Source organism: Capsicum annuum, chromosome 9 (assembly GCF_002878395.1).
Source record: "Capsicum annuum cultivar UCD-10X-F1 chromosome 9, UCD10Xv1.1, whole genome shotgun sequence".
NCBI lineage: Eukaryota > Viridiplantae > Streptophyta > Magnoliopsida > Solanales > Solanaceae > Capsicum > Capsicum annuum.
Window position 1 is genome coordinate 47,917,637 of NC_061119.1, and position 20,932 is coordinate 47,938,568.

Below are 20,932 nucleotides of genomic sequence, written 5' to 3' on the forward strand. Positions count from 1 at the left end.
GCATAGGGACTCCATTTTTAAGTTAATTCAAGGATAACAAAGTCTTTTGACACTACATAACCATCCCTAAACATACTTACACAAAATCAAAGTCCCTAAATATGTTTTAACTCTCTGAAAGCCCTAGTTCATCTTTCTAAAACACAAGAGGAGAAAAGCAACCTAGGGTTTGGACTTTCAAGCTAAAGAGTCAAATTTCTTCATGATTTCTTCATCACTGAGGTATGTGGGACTACCTTAAAAACTATGGGTATAATTTTTACTATTTTATCAAGTTTTAAGATCCCTAATCATGTTTATAAAGAAGGGTTTTTGATATTATTTCAAAAAGTATGCATCATGGAATTATTTTGTTGAAAATATATGTTGTCTTGAACCATTTTTTATAGAGTTGAATTATAACTATGTATATATGATTTTGGTTGTATTGTAAAGTTGATTGAGAGCATGAATGACTAAACTCCCTCTCCTTTTATGATATCTTTGATTTCAAGTGTTGTGGATTGTTTAAATTCATGAACTTTCTTAAATAAAACTAGAGACTAACGATCATGGAATGATATGGTTTGTGACATGTTGAGAGGGCGTTTTGAATGAAAAATATTTATTGGGTTAAATTAACAATTTCCATGGGTTTTGAATAATGTAAACATGATATGGCCACATTACGATTGTACTATTTCAGAGGAGAGTGTTTTTTATGTAAACTCAAGTGAAAATGTATTGCATGACTCTCTCTTACCTGATGTTTAAAAACTTTGGGTGGTCATTAACATGATGATATGTGAAAAGGGTTACAGAAATTTTATGATCTGATTTGAATGACTTGCTATTTAGGATATGAGGATACCCGATAATGACATGTCCTTAACAAAATAAGTATTGAATGTTTTGAAAGTATAAAGAATGTGTTTTAAGAGGCTAAAAATTGGGCTTAAAGAGAGCTAGACAATTACCCAATAAAAGTATAAGTTGAAAGACTCCATGCTGGAAATCGTGGTTTGCCGACTCAGGATTAGGCACCATGCTATGTGGTCTTGTGTGCCTTGATTTATGTCTTCCCAACTTGGAACTATGGTTAGGAGCCATGATTTATGGCCTTGTGCCCTACCATGACATATTATTATAATTGGGAATTTTGGCACCCTGCTTTGTAGTCTTGCTAAGTATATAGAATACAAGTTTAATGACTTAAGGCAGGAGGACAATGGGGTAGTGAGGTTGAGTTCCCAGGTTGTTTGTAAGAGGGATAGTTTTAAGTATCTCGGGTCGATGAATCAGGGTAATGGTAAGATTGATGAGGATATCTCCCATCGTATTGGGGCAGGATGGATAAAGTGAAGGCTCGGCTTGGGAGTGTTGTGTGATAAAAAGGTGCCATCCAAACTGAAAGGCAAGTTCTACAGAGTGACAGTCCAGCCAGCCATGTTGTACGGAGCAGAGTGTTAGCCAGTCAAGAACTCTCATGTTCAAAAATTAAAGGTGGTGGAAATTCGGATGTTGCATTGGATGTATAGGCTTACTAGGGGTAATAGGTTTAGAAATGAGACTATCCGTGAGAAAGTTAAAGTGGCTTCGGTGGAGGAAAAGATACAAGAAGTTTGGCTAAGATGGTTTGGGTATGTGATGAGAAGATAAATGGATACCCCAGTTCATAGGTGTGACAGCCTAGCTTTGGATGGTTTTAGGTGGGGTAGGGGTAGGTTGAAGAAGTATTAGAGAGAGGTCATCAGACGTGACATGGAAAAGTTATAGCTTACCGAGGACATGACCCTACATAGGAAGGTGTGGAGGACGTGAATTAGGATAAAAAGCTAGTGCATGTGGGAGGGTTGAGGTAGGGGGTTCAAGGATGGGGGTTCCTTTGGTACGTTAGTGTAGGGTATTATTATATGGGTGTCCTAGTTCTGGTATGCCATCTTGTTTCATGCTTTTATTATGAATTTGTGTATTATTCTTTGTCTTGAGCTGGGGGTCTATTGGAAACAGCCTTGCTACTTCTCCGGAGGTAGTGGTATGGACTTGGTATATCTTATCCTCCCCAGAGCCCACTGTGTGGGAATACACTGGGTTTGTTGTTGTTGTTATTGTTATTTCTTTGTGATCTTGCATGTCCCCCTTACTAATACTTCAATCCTTGCAGCAAACTTGGATTAGGGGCTTGGCCACTGAGTCAAGGGAGGATTCTATATAGCCCATAGAATTACAGATTATCGGGTGTACTATCTAGCTCAGAAGAATAATAAAGAGTGAGTCAAGGTTGTCAAGAATTGAATTGAAGTTTAGTAAATATGCCCATGTATTTTTACTTATATTATGTTCACGGTTATTATGAAATACTCTTACCTATTTTGTATAAAAACATGTTATTTGGGGTTGTTTCACATACCAGTACATTTTGTATTGACCCCCTATATTTCAGGTTCTAAGGCCTAGTCTAGCGGTCCTGCTAAGTAGTAGATTGTTTTTAGACATTCAAAGTTGGTAAGTCTCCCTTGCTTTGGAAGGCGTCTTGTTTACTTATGTTGATCTTATTGGATTTTAGTTCATGGTCTGACTGGGGGCCTTGTTCCGATTTCTGGCAGGTTGTTGTTTTCTTAGTTGTAAAAGAGATTTTGCAAATGTGTATTAGGTGGTTTGAGTCTTATTCAAATTATGTCTGCATTACTCAGTTGAGGTATTAAAGTGACTATGTCTCCATTTATTTTTTGCATTTTCTTATAGTATATGAAATGTGTATATGATTTCCAGTTAGAGAAGGGCTCTCGGGCCTTCATGGTTCAGGATGCTTGTCGCAGACTGGGCCTCAGTTTGGGTTGTTAACAAACTTAGTATTAGAGAATGGGTCATGGTCCCAGGGTGTCTACGAAATTACATCGGGTAGAGTCCTATTTATGGGTGTATAGCGTGCCATACTTATAAGGAGGAACCTACTAGGCGTTTAGGAATGTTTCCCTTTTCTTCATGTTCTTGATCGTGCCATTTTGTTGTTCATTTGAAAGTTATCCAAATTCCTTCTTTACTTAGATTTTATTAGCTATGTCTCATTGTCGAGTCGATTCAAGTGTAGAAGCTTAGAGTCTAAATAATGCGGTCCTTTCTAACTAGGTCATAAATGATTATAAAATTGCATAGGGACTTGAGAGGATTCCATAAGTGCTTTAAAGTGTATTGATTTAAGCTTTTACCTCTATCTACATCGGTCATGCGTTTGAGCCTAAGGTATGGAGTGTATCCAGTCCCTTTCCTAAAACCCTTATTGCAGATGTCATGCTTAAGGGTAATGATGTGTGGCAGAATATTGGAACATTATTTCCACCCGAGTAGTAGTATATTATAAAGTGTCACAATCTATGAGCGGTAAGATGGTCCAAAAGCTAGTGATATGAAGTTATAATCTTAGAAGTCAGAATAAGGGTGATTTTTGCGTAACTAAGCTAGTTTAGTTGTATAATCATTGACTGAAGGATGGGTTGCCATTTTATAGTGATAGACTAATGTGGTAGCAGTATTTGTAGATTATATGGTAATCTGTGAAGGAAGTGGCTGGCTATAATTATTATTTATTCAAAATAGGGAAAGATCTCAGAATAGATAGTTATAGTGGTTGTATAAATCATCTATAGGTTATGAATGGAAAGGGGTAGATCAATCAATAAGTTATGGGTAGTGACTTATTAGTGTATGTGGAATTTGAAGGTAGTGGGGATGTATGTATGGGTAAGTAAATATTATGTGAGGAAGTAGAATATGTTGATAAGATTGTAATGGGTTTTAATATAAGATTAAAATCGACTATCCCTATTATGTGACTTTACCCCCTTGATTGTCTTTTCTCTAGTCGTTGTAAACTAGTACTACGTGTGAGAAGGTATGTAGTAGATTTTGAGGTGTAGCATTAATGTCGTGGAGAGAATGAACTTATGGGCCATCGTTAAGTGAAATAAGAGCTTAGGTTGATATTTCTATTTGATTGATTCGTATAGTGTTGCATGTTCTATATGATTGGTGTTGTTGGACAATAGGCTTGAATTTTAGATATAGAGTATAATGGTAAGAATAGCATCTCGAGATTGATAGTGCATATTTTGTGGGAATGAATTAATTGGCTTGATATAATGTTTGAAATAGCCTAGGTTGGCAAGTTGCAGAATAAGGAACGGAAAATTGTGATACATATATACAGTCATAAAGATTAGTGTTAAAAATGATCAATTGTGGTTGAGTCATTAAGTGGATAAGGGCATAAGTATAAAAGAATAAGTTAAACCCCGAGGTAGCATGTTGTTAGATAAGTTGTAATGTGTATAAGTATCACGTGTACCTAGATTTAATTCTCAAATCTTATAAAATGGAGAAGTCTGGGGAGTTATTGTATAGTGTTATTTATAGTTGAATTGAGGAAATATGGGTAGGCAATATGCGCCTTTGGAATTGTTCTACAAATTTTGTTAAGTTGTAAGTTATGTGATTAGAAGTGGATGCTAATATCCTAAGAAGTTGAAGACACAGTGTTAAGTGTCAAGAAACATGGATGTCCAGGCCCGTGATAATGTTAGTCATTAGTCGATGACTTTAGGGGTTGGAGGAAGTTATGAATAGTGTCCCCGAAGGGGGATGTCCTAAAATGAAATTTTTGTGTTTTTATTAAAATTATTGAGGAGAGTTGTGTTCATGTGTATACTGATACCCCTTCCCCTTTGTTATAAGGAGTGTGGATGCGTACGCTTGATGTGTGAGCAAAAGCTAACACATTTAATGCTTTTTAGCTCAAAATAATTGTGAATTTTGAAGCAACTCTTGTAGTTTTGATGTGTTTGCTCATGATATTGCAGAAAAAGGCTGAAGAAATGAGAATAAACAATAATGGAGCAAAAGAGTTGAAAATCTGAGCAAAATAGAAGAAAACATGGCTGACGACCTCTGTGATAAGTCGTCAGCCTCGTGATAGCCTATCAAAATTGGCGTCAGCCTTAACCAAGGAGTTGCAGTTTGAGGAGCAGTTCTGCCGACGCCGGTGATGTGGCGTCAAAGTCATGATAAGGCATCAAGAATGGCATCAGCCTTAAGAAGAAAGTTAGCATAGGAAAAAGATACCTGACGACGTTGGTGATACGGCGTCAGATCCCTGACGCGGAGTTAGCCACATCGTCAGCCTAAGACAAAACCTGAAGGCAAATGAAGCCTCTCTGATGCCATCCGTGATAGGGCGTCAACTTCTTGATGCGGCGTCAGCCTGGGTGTCACCTATTCCAAACAATTTTATTAATTTTGTTATTTTATTTCCTTAATAAGGCTTTAGTATAAATAGAATCTTTTAGGGTTTTTGATTAATTAATAATTCATCTATCAGACATCAACTCTAAGAAGAGAGACACGTATTTTTGCTCTCTTTCATAAAATATTCTTGTGTTTTCGTATCAACTATTTTTGGTGTTTCTACCTTGTGATTAAATCGGAGGAACTACTTGTTATTTTCTATCCATTCGTAAGTTTATCATTATAATCATGAATTCAACTTGTTATTTCGTTCATCAAATCATGAGTGGCTAATTTCATTAGCCGGAGTTATGGGATCCATGGATTAGGGTTTGATATGATACTAGGTGTTTAACGGATTCAAAGAGTAGTAAAACATCTTGAAATTCTATTGTTTTAACTAAAATCTAGTGGTTGCAAACATTAGGCTATGCCTTAGGTTTTTTTGCTTCTAACGGAGAAATAGACTAGAGGACGTGAATTATCAATAGGGACTCGGAAGCTACCAACCTTTTGTTTAATGATTAATGTTGTAACTGGATTAATCTACCTGAGATAACATCATATTGGAAATAGATAAGCTATCTAAGTTTGAGAGAATTAGATAATAAATTGTCTGGTGAGGTTGAGAGATAAGTTAGATAGTATAATCGTCAGGGATATTCTGTTGTTCTACTCATTCTGAGAATCTCTAGCATTACCTAGTATCTGTCGATTCTCGAAACCCTTGGTGAACATAGCTCTGGTTTCCCATTTATCTTGATTACAAACACTGAAGTATTGAAAGTGATAATTAACACACCGTGAACTTAAACCCCTATCTTTTGGAAATAGTAAACTACCAATAAAATCTTTCGTAAACAAATCAAAGTTCACACCCTATTCCCTGTGGGATTCGACCCCAACCTAGTTGGGTTTTATATTAACAACGATCGCTTACACCCATTCAAGAATGTAATTTGAGAGTTATCAAAAATGGCGTTGTTGTCGGGGAATACGGTTGTAGACTGAAAATTTTGTGTGCGAAAATTTGCTGATAGTTAAGTTTTCGTGATTTATGTTTATTTGTTGTTTTTGTTTATTGTAGGTACTGTGTTGTTTATCCCAAGCATGAGAAGTTCCGGAGAACCTCTATTACCAATCAATCCAAAACCTCAACTAACAGGGAGAATGGATGAACAACAGGAAGCAGAAAGACTAGCTGCTTTAGCCAGGGCTCAGGTGAATGTACAAAATTTGGGTCAACAAGTACGTCACCAAAACCCTGATGATAAAGACTTAGGTGATGAGGAATTGTTGAATCCTCAAAACCCAGAGTTGAGCAAGTTGTTGCACCAGTGCAGCGAAACATCAACAGGAATCATCCAGTTTAAGAAAGGTATAGTCAACAGCCTATGTAATATGAGGCTGATAAAGATGATGAAGGAATGGACGGAGCTGGCGCAACAGGTGCTATCATTCCGCCACCGTTATCCCCAGGTGCAAAGTTCAGCATAACAAGTACCATGATCCAACTTCTGAATCTGAAAGGGTTATTTAGAGGCTTGCCTGGTGATGATCCGAACACGCATTTGGTGAACTTCATCACTATCTACAAATCCTTTGACAATCTGGGAGTGAGCCAAAATGCAATCAGGTTGAGGTTATTTCCATTTTCTCTGTCTGGAGAGGCAACAACATGGTTGAATGATTTAGATCCCGACTCTATAACTAACCAAATACAGTTGAAAGATGCATTTTTAGAACAGTTCTTTTCACCCTCTAGAAGGGTACAGTTGAGGGACGAGATTAGCAACTTCGGACAACTTTCGACTGAAGCACTGCATAAGACTTGGTAAAGGTTTAAGAAGAAACTTGCACAATGTTCGAACCATAATATGACAGACTTGCACTTGATGGAGACTTCGTACAGAGCTTTTAACCCTGTGACAAAGCTAATTGTCGACAACGCTGCAAGTGGTTCGTTCATTAACCTCTCTTTTTTGGATGCTTTTGATATGCTGAATAAAATAACCAAGCAAAGTTGGCTTTGGCACACTAGGGATTTTGTAGTGGCTAGCCCTACTGTTGCTGTTGGTATTACTGCAGAGCAGCGTAAAAGGGATGAGGAGCGAGATCAGGACATGGCCCATTTGAAGACGCAGATGGACTTGCTGGATAAGCATTTGCTATCTGGCAAGACTGAAATGGTCAAGGCTATGGACTCTCATTGTACTGTATCTGCAGGTATTGATGCTGAGGAAAACTATGTGAGTAATCAGGGGGGATTTTTGAGGTAATAGCCAAGGGAACCAAGGTCGAACTTTCTATGACAAGCCTGATTATAAAGATAGGGAGCAGGGACATTGGAGAAACAATAATGACAGGAGTGGTTTGTATATTTCTCCTGGAAGTCAGGATGCTACAACAACTAGTTCTGGTAAGATGTCCATAGAGGACATAATAAAAAAGCTGTTGAAAGGAGTGGAGGCAACCAACTCGGGGGTGACTAATATGAAAAGTGAGTTTTCTACCCTCAGTCAGTTGGTTAGCTCACACTCAGCTTCTATTAAGCAGTTGGAGCAGTAGATGAGCCAACTTTTGGCTACTCTAAATCAGAGAAAAACTGGCACTTTACCTAGTGATACGGTTCAGAACCCGCTACTGATGTCTCTTGTATGGAGATTATCACTCATAGTGGTAAGATGTTATCTGGCCCTTCTATGGGCAAAGCTGTAGAGAAGGAGGTAAGTGTTGATAAATTGAAAGAAAGCAATCCAGTGGAGTTTGAGAAGCTGGATGGCTTTGTTGACATATCAGAGAAAGAAAATAATAAGAAAGAGAAAGTGGTATTGAAACAAATGCCAAGACCACCACCTCCATTTCCTCAGAGGTTGAAAAAGAAAAAAGATAACGAGAAATTTAGCAAGTTCATGGCAATAATAAAACAGCTGACTGTGAATGTTCCATTGATGGAGGCACTTGAGCAAATGCTGAACTATGCTAAATTTATAAAGGAATTGCTAACAAAGAAGAGAAAGGTAAGTTGTGAGCCGGTGGAAAACATCCATCACTATGGTGTTGTGTCTTCACAATCCTTAGTGCAGATACCGTGCATGGTTGGGTCCATAAAGTTTACCAAAGCTTTATGTGACTTAGGAGCAAGTATAAATCTGATGTCGCTTGATATCTACAAGAAGCTTGGATTGGGGGAGCCTACCCCCATAACGATGCATCTTGTTATGGCAGATAGATCGGTTAAGCGACCAATTGGTATATTGCAGGATATGTCGGTAAAGGTGCATGATTTTATTCTGCCTACAGACTTTGTGATACTGGATTGTGATGTTGATTTTGAGGTACCCATTATCTTGGGTAGACTATTATTAGCCACGGGGAGAGTATTAGTTGATATGGAGCTCAATGAGCTCAAGTTGAGATAGGGGAAAAAAGAGGCCAGATTTAAAATGCAACATCCTATGAAGCAGTTGAAGGAGATGAATATCTTTTCAGTTGTGGATGTATTCCAAAAATATGGTAATGAGGTAGTGATACGGCATCTTGACGAAGTCTGAGTAGTCGAGATAACTAAGTTGTGCCGCGACACTAAATCAGGCGCTATTGGGAGGCAACCCAAAATTTTATTTTCATGCATTTTGTTTTTATTCAATTAGGTAGTAATAGGAAGGAACTGAAGGGGTACAAAAAGGTCAAGGTAAAAATTGAAGAATGCAAGTCAAGTGGTCTTGACGACATTCGTGATAGGCTATCACAATTGTGACGGCTTATCACCAACATCATTAGAAAGATCAGAGGGTGAGACCTTCTCTGTTAAGGCTGATGACCTCTGTGATAAGCTATCACATTTCTGATGGCTTATCATGAGTTGGCGTCAGCCATTGTGTTATTTTGAAAAATCTGGGCCCAATTCGATCCAAATCCGATCCAACCCAGGTGTAAATCCCTTCAGGTTCCCGCTTTATTTTATTTCCTTCTTTAAATATTATTTTATTTCCTTAGTAGGATATTTACTTCCTTTCAAAACACTCCTAAGTATACAAGGAAACCTCCTTCCTGATAGTTGTGGGATTGCAAGGAAAATTAGAGTCTATCTCTCATCTTTTCTTCTTTCTCGCGTAATCAACTGGAGTCAACTCATTAGGTATGCTCATAACTTTTTTCTTCTGTCATTGAAGTGGTAAAGTTGTTGAAAACATGATGCTCTAAAGGAAGAAACTTGAGCTCAAGTTGTAATAGCATGGAAATCGAAAATTAGGGTTAAGTTGTGCCTAAATTGCAAAAGATTGAAAACCCTAAGTACAAAAATAAAAATACCATATGATTATATGAAGAATTTGGTCCCAAAATTATGAATGCAAACTGAGTGGGGGGAAATTCTAAGCTGACAACGTTGCTGATAGGCTATTACAAGTGTGATGCTTTATCAGCTATATCGTCAGCAACTTTGAGAAAAGGAGTATTCACTGTTTAAGGCTGACGACCTACCTAATAGGCTATCACAACTGTGATGCCTTATCAGGAATGTCGTCACAAGTTTGACAAAAGTATGCTAGTTCTGTTTGAGGCTAACGACATAGCTGATAGGTTATCACAAATATGACGCCTTATCAGCTACGTCATCACAAGTTAGATGATGATGCTAAGTGAACTTGAATATCATCTTTTAACTGTTATACCTTGATCATTAACTTGTGTTTGTCTTATGGTCCAGGAATATTCTAATGGCACCTAAAAGCAAGAATTCTAACACTCCAAAGAAAGCTGCCAAGCCTAAAGTGGTTTGAAAGCTTGTTAATGAAGACTCTGATTACGAAGATAAAGAACCACTGCTTAGGTAGAGAAGAAAGAAACCCAGTCCAAAGGCACCTCCTCCACCTAAACCCATTGTGGTGGAGGATAGTGATGATCCCTGAGAATAGCCCACTCCAAGTATATCCTAACCCTTAGTTTTATTTTGTTTTAATTTTAAGTTGAGGGTGTAGGGTAGCATGTTGTTGTAGCATATTCTGTAAATAACTAGGAGTAGTGCAAGTTCTGTAGGTAGTCAACTAATTTTTATGATTTTGAACACCTATCTGAAGGTTTGTTTGCATGACTGTGTGAATTGTATCTTAATATGACCATTTTTCATCTCACCATGGCATTAGTTTAGTGCTTAACAATCACTGCTGAACAACTGCATGAACCAGATAGGTAGTATCTATTAAAATACTTGTGTGCCATATGTCTGTGAGACCTTGCTGTGCTCCCTGTTGTATTGCCAAATCTAGAACTTGCCTAGTTTATTTTGCCTTGGTTGAGAGATAGGGGTTAGGAAAGGATCATAGGACGTTTTGGATTATAAGTCACTTTTAGCCTAAATGACTTCCCTGAATGTACAAAATTCCTTGATCCCTATTTTGAGCCTTAATTGACCATTTTTCTTTCTATGATACCTATCACCTTCCCTTTTTAAATCATAATGAACCTATTTTGGCTCTGGTCCTTCTTGGACACTGTGTACCTTAATGTAGGCAAACAGCCTAAGTTGAGGGTGGCTATCATAGGGGTGCATAATATAAGTTGGGTATGAAGAAGGGTAGAGTAGAAGAGAAAGAATCAAATAAAAAGAATAAAAGGTTGGGTGTTGGTGAAAAAGAGCAAGAAAATAAACTCTGCTTGAATAAAAAGAAGTGCACCCATCCTGAAAGTGTGATCAAGAAAATAGAAACGGTGAAAAAAGGAGAAAAGGAGAAAAAGAAAAGGAAAGAAAAAGAGAGAAAAAGAGGTTAATGAGTGGACCCCATAAGTTAAGGTAGTGCTAAGGAGGTTAGTCACTCTAAATGCCGTATAATATCATACCAGCCCTAGCCTACGTTACAAGCCGAAGAAAGACCTAAAATGATCCTAGCGTACCTGTCTGGAAACCTTGGTAATGATGATAAGGGAAATCATATGGTACTGGTTTGAACTTCATTCTGAGAGTGAGTGTTTTTGTGATGATCCCCGTGTTTATATTTTTTATGTCTGACATGAGAAAAAAGGGAAATTTCTTCATTGTGAGGGAACACTAGTATCTTGATAAGTTACTTACTTGTTTGGGTAGTGTACATTGATACATTCATGATTGTTGGTACTTAATTGATGCCATGGGTAGAAGCCTTTGTGATACATTGTTACTTTTCAATAAATTGCACAGTAATTTTGAGTTGGATGACCTTGGAGATGGTAAACTGAGTTTTCAGCTAAATTGATTATTGAATGTTGAATGTTCGTTGTATTCTCTTAGTTAGTTATTGCTTGAAGACAAGCAATTGTTTTAAGTTTAAGGTGTTGATGTATGAGCAAAATTTAACATATTTAATGCTTTTTAGCTCAAAATAATATGAATTATGAAGCAACCCTTGTTGTTTTGATGTGTTTGCTCATGATATTGCAGAAAAGGCTGAAGAAATGAGAATAAAAAATAATGGAGCAAAAAAGTTGAAAATATGAGCAAAATAGAAGAAAACATGGCTGACGACCTCCGTGATAAGTCGTCAGCCTTGTGATAGCCTATCAGCATTGCGTCAGCCTTAGTCAGGGAGTTGCAATTTGAAGAGCAGTTCTGATGATGCCGGTGATGTGGTGTCAAAGTCATGATAAGGCATCAAGAATGGAATCAGCCTTAAGTAGAAAGTTAGCATGGGAAGAATATATCTGACGACATTAGTGATGCGCCATCAGATCCTTGACATGGCATCAGCCACATCGTCAGCCTAAGACAAAACCTGAAGGCAACTGAAGCCTCTCTGACGCCATCCGTGATAGGGTGTCAACTTCTTGACGCGGCGTCATCCTGGGCGTCACCTATTCTGAACAATTTTATTAATTTTGTTATTTTGTTTCCTTAATTAGGCTTTAGTATAAATAGCATCTTTTAGGATTTTTGATTAATTAATAATTCATCTATCAGACGTTAACTCTAAGAAGAAATACACGTATTTTTGCTCTCTTTCATAAAATATTCCTGTGTTTTTATCAACTATTTTTGGGGTTTCTAGCTTGTGATTAAATCAGAGGAACTACTTGTTGTTTTCTATCCATTCGTAAGTTTATCATTATAATCATAAATTCAACTTGTTATTTCATTCATCAAATCATGAGTGGCTAATTTCATTAGCCAGAGTTATAGGATTCATGGATTAGGGTTTGATATGATACTAGGTGTTTAACGAATTCAAAGAGTAGTAAAACATCTTAAAATCTAGTGGTTGCAAACATTAGGTTATGCCTTAGGTTTTATTTGCTTCTAACGGAGAAATAGACTAGAGGACGTGAATTATCAATAGGGACTCGGAAGCTACCAACCTTCTGTTTAATGATTAATGTTGTAACTGGATTAATCTACTTGAGATAACATCATATTGGAAATAGATAAGTTATCTAAGTTTGAGAGAATTAGATAATAAATTGTCTGGTGAGGTCGAGAGATAAGTCAGATAGTATAATCGTCAGGGATTTGTGTTGTTCTACTTATTCCGAGAATCTCTAGCATTACCTAGTATCTGTCGATTCTCGAAACCCTTGGTGAACATAGCTCTGGTTTTCTATTTATCTTGATTACAAACACTGAAGTATTGAAAGTGATATTTAACACACCGTGAACTTAAACCCCATCTTTCAAAAATAGTAAACTACCAGTAAAATCTTTCGTAAACAAATCAAAGTTCACACCCTATTCCCTGTGGGCTTCGACCCCAACCTAGTTGATTTTATATTGACAACGACTGCTTACACCCATCCAAGAGTGTAATTTGAGCGTTATCAACACTCATGAGAGTAGGAGTTGTAGAGTGATGGCTATAGAGGCTAGTGAAAGTTAAGAGTAGCATTTTCGAAAAGTAAGGTCTTCAAAGTATAGTTTATCAGGAAGGGTTTATCATTTATGTGTATGGTGAAATACCTTTTGTGTTGAGATTTGTGGCTATATATTTGATATGAGGTTATGTCCGCAAGTCTAGGATTGTGACTTTGATCTAAGAGGGAGAGGATGAATTAAGGTAGTTCCCAAATTTTTCTTGATGGTGTCAAGTTTCAGGAAAGAGTCATAATAAACCTATTCCTATTAAAGTATATTCCTCCTACTTCAATTTAAGAGGCTATTCTACCAATGTCTTATGTATTCAAGTCCTGCCTATGTCTAAAGGCTGAGTTCTCTATGTAACTCATGTCATGTTCCAACCTCCAAACTTGAAGCAATAATATATCTCAGTAATCCAATTTTTCTTATATTTAAGCTCTATGTTATGATGTTCATGATCTATAAATTCTTGTACCAAATCATGCTTAGTTCGAAGGAACTATGTTTTCATATGTTACTGATTAATTTTATGTCGGGATTAGCCAAAATAATAAAGTTGTGCGAACTCATGACTTTTCAGCTATGAAAATGAGAAGCGAAGGTAGAAATGCTTCTATTTCCTATCTTCCGTGAAATTTTATTTCATGATTGTACCGAGGAAAATCAAGCATATTATCATCAAATAAACTCGTGTCTTATGTTGTGATGATCATGATCCCTAGGAATCATATGCAAGGTCATCTATATGTGAATCCTTATTATCTCACGCTTCGTGCTTACACTTTTCTCTAGGGGTAATATGAAGCTCTTTTGATGCCTTCGCATATTTGGTTGAGGAAAAATGTTCAATGAGAGGTTACGTTCTTTATTCCATACTTTTAGAGTTTCAACAAATCCCTACCCATCATTCGGGGATGAATGATCCCAAGAGGGAGATAATGCAACATCTCATAGTCGGAACACTCTTTTGATGCTTCTAAAATGATCTTTAGGACCCCTGTAGTGATGGTAGATCATGTATTAATCTTGTGGGAGGTGTTGGGAGTGTTTAAGGACCTCAAAACTAAGTAGGCATTGCAAACTAGAGCTTAGGCGATGGCTAGGCATCGTCATACCATTGTAAACCTTCAAAGGAAAGGGTTAGCCATGGGCTTGGCGTCGCCAACCTTGGACTTGGCCATGGGTTAGACATTGCCAACGTTGTATTTTTGTGGTATAGGGACTCCGTTTTTGAGTTAATTCAAGGACAACAAAGTCTTTTGACACTACATAACCATCCCTAAACATACTTAGACAAAATCAAAGTCCCTAAATATGTTTTAACTCTCTCAAAGCCCTAGTTCATCTTTCTAAAACACAAGAGGAGAAAAGCAACCTAGGGTTTGGACTTTCAAGCTAAAGATTCAAATTTCTTCGTCACTAAGGTATGTGGGACTACCTTAAACACCATGGGCATAAGTTTTATTGTTTTATGAAGTTTAAAGATCCCTAATCATGTTTATAAAGAAGGATTTTTGATATTATTTCGAAAAGTATGCATCATGGAATTGTTTTAATAAAAATATATATTGTCTTGAACCATTTTTTATAGAGTTGAATTATAACTATGTATATATGATTTCGGTTGTATTGTAAAGTTGAATGAGAGTATGAATGACTAAACTCCCTCTCCTTTTATGATATTTGATTTCAAGTGTTGTGGATTGCTTAAATACATGAACTTTCTTAAAGAAAACTAGAGGGTGAATTCTTTACTAACGATCATGGAATGATACGGTTTGTGACATGTTGAGAGGGTGCTTTGAATTAAAAATATTTATTTGGTCAAATTAACAATTTTCATGGGTTTTGAATAATGTAAGCATGATACAGCCACCTTACGATTGTACTATTTTAGAGGAGAGTGTTTTTTATGTAAACTCAAGTGAAAATCTATTGCATGACTCTCTCTCATTTGATGTTTAAAAACTTTGGGTGGTCATTAACATGATGATAAGTGAAAAGGGCTACAGAAATGTTATGATGTGATTTGAATGACTTGCAAGTCAGGGTATGAGGATACCCAGTGATGACATGCCCTTAACAGAATAAGTATTGAATGTTTTGAAAGTATAAAGCATGTCTTTTAAGAGGATTAAAGAGAGCTAGATGGTTACCCAAAGAAAGTACGAGTTAAAAGACTCCATGCTGGAAATCGTGATTTGCTGACTCAAGATTAGGCACCATGTTGTGTGGTCTTATGTGCCTTGATTTATGTCGTCCCAACTTGGTACTGTGGTTAGGATTCATGCTTTGTGGTCTTGTTCCCTACCATGACATATTATTATGATTAGGAATTTGGGCGCTCTACTTTGTGGTCTTATGTGTCCCCTTTATTAATACTTCAATCCTTGCAGAAAACTTGGATTGGGGGTTTAACCACCGATTCAAGGGCGGATTCCATATAGCCCGTGGAATTACATTTTGTAGGGTGTACTATCTAGCTCAGAAGAATAACAAAGAGCGAGTCAAGGTTGTCAAGAATTGAATTGAAGTTTAGTAAATATGCCCATGTATTTTTACTTATATTATGTCCATGGTTATTATGAAATGCTCTCACCTATTTTGTTTTAAAACATATTATTTTGGGTTGTTTCATATACCAGTATATTTTGTATTGACCCCCTATATTTCAGGTTCTGAGGCCCAGTCTAGCGGTCCTGCTAAACAGTAGATAGTTGCCAGACATTCAGAGTTGGTGAGCCTCCCTTACCTCAGAAGGTGTCTTGTTTACTTATGTTGATCTCACTGGATTTTAGTTCATAGTTCGATCGGGGGACTTGTCCTAGTTTCAAATAGCTTGTTGTTTTTTTTAATTGTAGTAGAGATTTCGCAGACGTGTATTAGATGGTTTAAGTCTTATTGAACTTATGTCTGCATTACTCAATTGAGATAATAAAGTGACCATGTTTTTATTTTTTTTCCACCGCATTTCCTCAGTTTATGAATTATGTATATAATTGCCAGTTAGAGAAGGGCTCTCGGGCCTTCATAGTTCAGGATGCTCGTCGCGGCCTGGGCCTCGGTTCGGGTCATGACAGCATTTATGTCAAAGGTTTCCACGGCTTGATATCGTGACCTCCTGGTCATACGGTAACAACTTTATAGCCAGATTACAAAGGTCTATTGTATGCAATCTTAACATGCATTTATGTTGAAGGCTGTTTCTACGACATGATATCGTGACCTCCTCATCACACGACAATAAATTTAGGGCAAGACTACAAAGGTCTATTGTATGCAAGTTTAACATGCATTTATGTCAAAGGATATCTTCACGGCTTGACATCGTGACCTCCTGGTCACACGACAATAACTTTACGGTCAGACTACAAAGGTCTATTGTACTCAATTTCAACATGCATTTACGTCGAGGGTTATTTTTACTCTTTGACATCGTGACCTCCTAATCACACGACAACAACTTTAGGACCATACTACAAAGGTCTATTGTACGCAGGCTTAACATGTATTTATGTAGAAGGTTGTTTCCACGGCTTGACATCGTGACCTCCTCGTCACACGACAAGAACTTTAGGGCAGACAACAAAGGTCAATTGTATGTAAGCTTAACATGGATTTATGTCGAAGACTGTTTCCACGGCTTGACATTGTGACCTCCTGGTCACACAACAACAACTTTACTAGTTATTTCAATACTCTCCTTCAAGATATTTAGTTAAGAATGAAGGAATACTTACCATTCCGATAGTCATATTCATCCATTTTGCAAACTAAGAAACAAAAATGTGACACAGACCAACTATGGGTGCAAAACTCCCTTTCACTTAGGGTGGCTAAGATGTGACTTTTTTTGTTTAGGAACTTCAAATTGGAGAATGATTTAACTTTACCAAGAAGATTTGTAACTTTCAATTGTATAATCAAGCAAAATTGTCAAACTCAAAGAATATGACAATTGATAATGAAGTCATATTTGTAGTTAACAATTCAATGCACTTGTATTCTCTCTTCCCTTTCAAAAGAATTGACAACTTATTATTTGAGAAAAAGATTGTGTAAGAGTTAGTACTTTTTATTTTCAAGGCTCAAATTTAAGATCTTCAATGAAGGAACAATTTTTATTTCGTCACAACCTTTAGTGGTTTAATCTAATCTAGGATACAAGAAATAAAAATGTTTGTTTATTTTAATATACTAAAAATTCTTTTCACTACTCTAGGTTATTATTTCCTAGAAATAGTAATAAAGGAAACATTTATATAAGTAAAGGAACCAGTAGTTTTTACTACTAAATCCATTTCATTTTATTTGATCCTAGATACAGAGAAATAGATGCGTCAATTTATTTGTTCATTTTCACAAATCAAAAGAATTCTATTATTCACATACTGGTCTTATTATAAATAACTTCAAAAAAAAGTGTTTCTTCAGTTCACTTTTATTTGTCACATTTTGATTTGCGCATCCATTAAAAAAATAATTAATGGCGTGGCTATTGTATCATAGTAGCCTTATTAAATGATTTTTACTATTGTGTCTTAAGATAAATTTGGAGAAAAAATAATTAATGCTAAGGATAAAATAGAAAATAAAAGTTTTTTTTATATGTAAAAAATGACAAGTAAAAATGAAAATTCAATTAAAAAATAAATGACAAAGAAAAGAGAATAGAGGAAGTAATAGTTTAATTTAGAACTTTAAAACATCATTAAATTTCTTTTAATAAGATACACTTCTAATTAAATTTCTTTTAAGGATATACAAGAGATCAAACAAAATGTAACGGAGAAAATATATTTTTTTTCACAACTCAAAAAGCACAAAAAAATTAGGTGAGTGTCTAATTATTTATTTTTTTAATTAACATATAATAAAAAATATATATATATATATACATATATTATAAAGTAGAGGACGAATCATATAGAAGAAGTCATGTGGCAAGCTATTGAGAATCCACGTGGCATTTCTTATTACAAAAATATAAATATTGTAACAAAATTTTTGAATTAAAAATTTCAAGTTAATAAAAAATATAAATTCAAATATAAGTATTTATTAATAGGTGAACAGAACATATCCTAACCAAAGTGAAAAGTTCAAATTAATTTTGAATTTAATTTAATTATAACTTCCTCAATGATTTTAGTGTTTTGATTTTATCTCAACTTTTAGTACTTATCATAATCTAATTTGAATTTAAATTTAAAATTATGTTATACCAACTTTTTTGTCTTTATCTATATATATATATATATATATATATATATATATATATATAATATGTTTTGAATGTCTCTGCAGTGGATAAGACCACCGAACAGAAGAACAACATTACCATCACAAATGACAAGGGCAAACTCTCAAACGAGGAGATCGAGAAGATGGTTCAAGAAGCAGAGAAGTACAAATCTGAGGATGAGGAGCACAAGAAGTTTGGGGCAAAGAATGCTTTGGAGAACTATGCATACAATATGAGGAACACAGTGACGGATGAGAAGATTGCGTCCAACCTGTCCGCTGATGACAAGACGAAGATTGAGGATGCCATTGAGCAAGCCATCCAATGGCTCGACGGTAACCAGCTTGCGGAGGCTGATGAGTTCGAGGAAAAAATGAAAGAGCTCGAAAGTCCTTGCAACCCAATCATTGCAAAAATGTACCAGGGAGCAGGTGGTGAAATGGGTGCTGGCATGGATGATGGCGGTCCTGCTCCTAGCGGCAGCAGTGGTGCTGGTCCCAAGATTGAGGAGGTGGACTAAGTTGGTTCCTCTTAATATTATTTTGATTCTTAGTTTTAAAGACCTATAATTTTTATTTCAAAGATTCTGCATAGCAGTTGGTTTACGGCAGAAATTTTTATGACTATCATTTTCTTTTCTCGAATCGGTACAATCTTTCATTTCATAATAATATTTAGACTTCTCAAAGTGTTTCTCTTTACTATGTCTGCATTATCGAATCTGCAATTTGATCTCAACGCATAGGGATATTTTCGTTTCCTGATGTTTCACCTCAACTTTTTACTATCTCACTTAACTGAAAATATCCCTAGAGTTTTTCAGACTTATCCAACTATACATCAACTTTTTTTTTAATCGGAATTTGGAATATTTTCGTTTCTCATATTTACCAGTTCCTAAGGGATATAGTTACAGTAAACCCAATGGATGGTTTGCATGATAATTTTGAAATTGGTAACTATGTACTCTCTTCACGTCAATTCATGTATGTTTCCTTTTATTAATTTTTTAACAAATGACACCTTTTTTGTATTTAGTATAATTTAAATTTAAATTTGAATTGTCCATTTTTTTTTAATGAAATGATTTATCTATGACTTTATTAATATCTATGATTTATAACCATGACCTTTAGAAGTTTTTATTTCTTAAATTTCACGCATTAAATTGGATCCGATGGTTTTTATAGACTTGATCTAAGCCACGCTTTCAACAATCAGTTCTTCGGTGTGGCTACTCTTTTCTTGCTACTTAATCACTGTGATTTTTCTTATTACATATGAGGATTTAAACGTAAAAAAGGGACAATTTCGGAGTAAGTCTTTTTGGTTCATTCATCCAATGAATCGGTAATGCAATATTTTTTTACTCTAAAGAGCTTGTGTAAAAAAGTCTTGAATAACAAGAAATGCAAGAGCTCTGTTAGATATAGATAGGGGTGGGCATTGTATGCTATGTATCGAATTACCATATTAAATTAAAATTTTTGATACCATGATTTTGATATTATGGTATTTGGTATGGTATATGATATACATTTTAAATTTTTTGGTATATGATATGGTATTTGATATTTATGAATGACAAACCTATACCATATCAAATTATATGTGTATTATATATATATATATATATATATATATATATATATATATATAAAAATTAGAATTTGAAAATAAGATTTATAAATACATTATCCTTGAAAAAAATATTATTAGTTAGTTTAAAACTAGAGTATAAGATTAGAATTTGAAATAAGATTTACAAATACATTATTCTTTAAAAAAATATTATTGTTAGTTAGATTAAAAATAGAAATCCACATTAAAAGAATTCTAAATGAACTCTTATATTTCATAAAGTTATCTATATAAAATATAATAATAAATAAATAAATATATTATTATTATTATTGATAAATATAAATTATATATTTATGGTGTGTATCTAGCACTTATCATTACTTGTGACTATTTTAAAATTTAATAATTAAATTCAACGTATATATCTACTTTAAATACCTTTACATATCTAAGTTATCAATTTATTTTTATAAACAAAATAAACAAACAAACAAAAGAAAGGAAGGAAAGAAAACGTGCAAAAAAAACTATCAAAAGATAATAAGGATAATAAATTATTAATTTTAAATTAAAAATAATTATAATTAAAATTATTTATTAGAAATAGTTAGTTATCACATTAATAGTTTTAATTGGATTTTTATCAAGTTTTGAATTGAAAGATTAAGTATTTGAATTCGAAATATATTATCCTTTAAATAAAAAAAAATTCATTATCTTAAAAATAGAAACCCATAATTAAAGAGTCCTAATAGATATTTTGCTAATTTCAAACTTATCTCTTTAAAATTTAAATGCTATAAAATATATTTAAATATAATCTTATATTTCATAAACTTATCTATATCGAATATAATGATAAATATATTATTATTATTATTATTATTATTATTGATAAATATATATAATATATATTTGTGGTGTGTATCTAAAACTTATCCTTACTTGCGATTATTTTAAAATTTTAAATATAAAATTGAATAGTTAAATTCAACGTATATATCTATTTGAAATACCTTTAT

General features: G+C 34.9%; 1 protein-coding gene across 1 annotated transcript; it reads left to right on the forward strand.

The window, feature by feature from the left end:
- The first annotated feature begins 7,154 nt into the window (after positions 1-7,154).
- Positions 7,155-18,968, forward strand: LOC124887065 (endoplasmic reticulum chaperone BiP-like). Its single transcript, XM_047396240.1, has 5 exons — positions 7,155-7,353; positions 7,486-7,534; positions 7,626-7,759; positions 7,894-8,087; positions 18,376-18,968. The coding sequence occupies exons 1-5, from the start codon at positions 7,155-7,157 to the stop codon at positions 18,844-18,846; spliced, it is 1,047 nt and encodes a 348-aa protein (XP_047252196.1). The 3' UTR covers positions 18,847-18,968.
- Positions 18,969-20,932: the final 1,964 nt, after the last annotated feature.

Coding starts and splice junctions, on each gene's coding strand:
- LOC124887065 (XM_047396240.1), top strand. CDS start 7,155: ATGGAGACTTCGTACAGAGCTTTTAACCCTGTGACAAAGCTAATTGTC. Junction 7,354..7,485: donor TGGTATTACTGCAGAGCAGC/GTAAAAGGGATG, acceptor CTGTATCTGCAG/GTATTGATGCTGAGGAAAAC. Junction 7,535..7,625: donor AATCAGGGGGGATTTTTGAG/GTAATAGCCAAG, acceptor CAATAATGACAG/GAGTGGTTTGTATATTTCTC.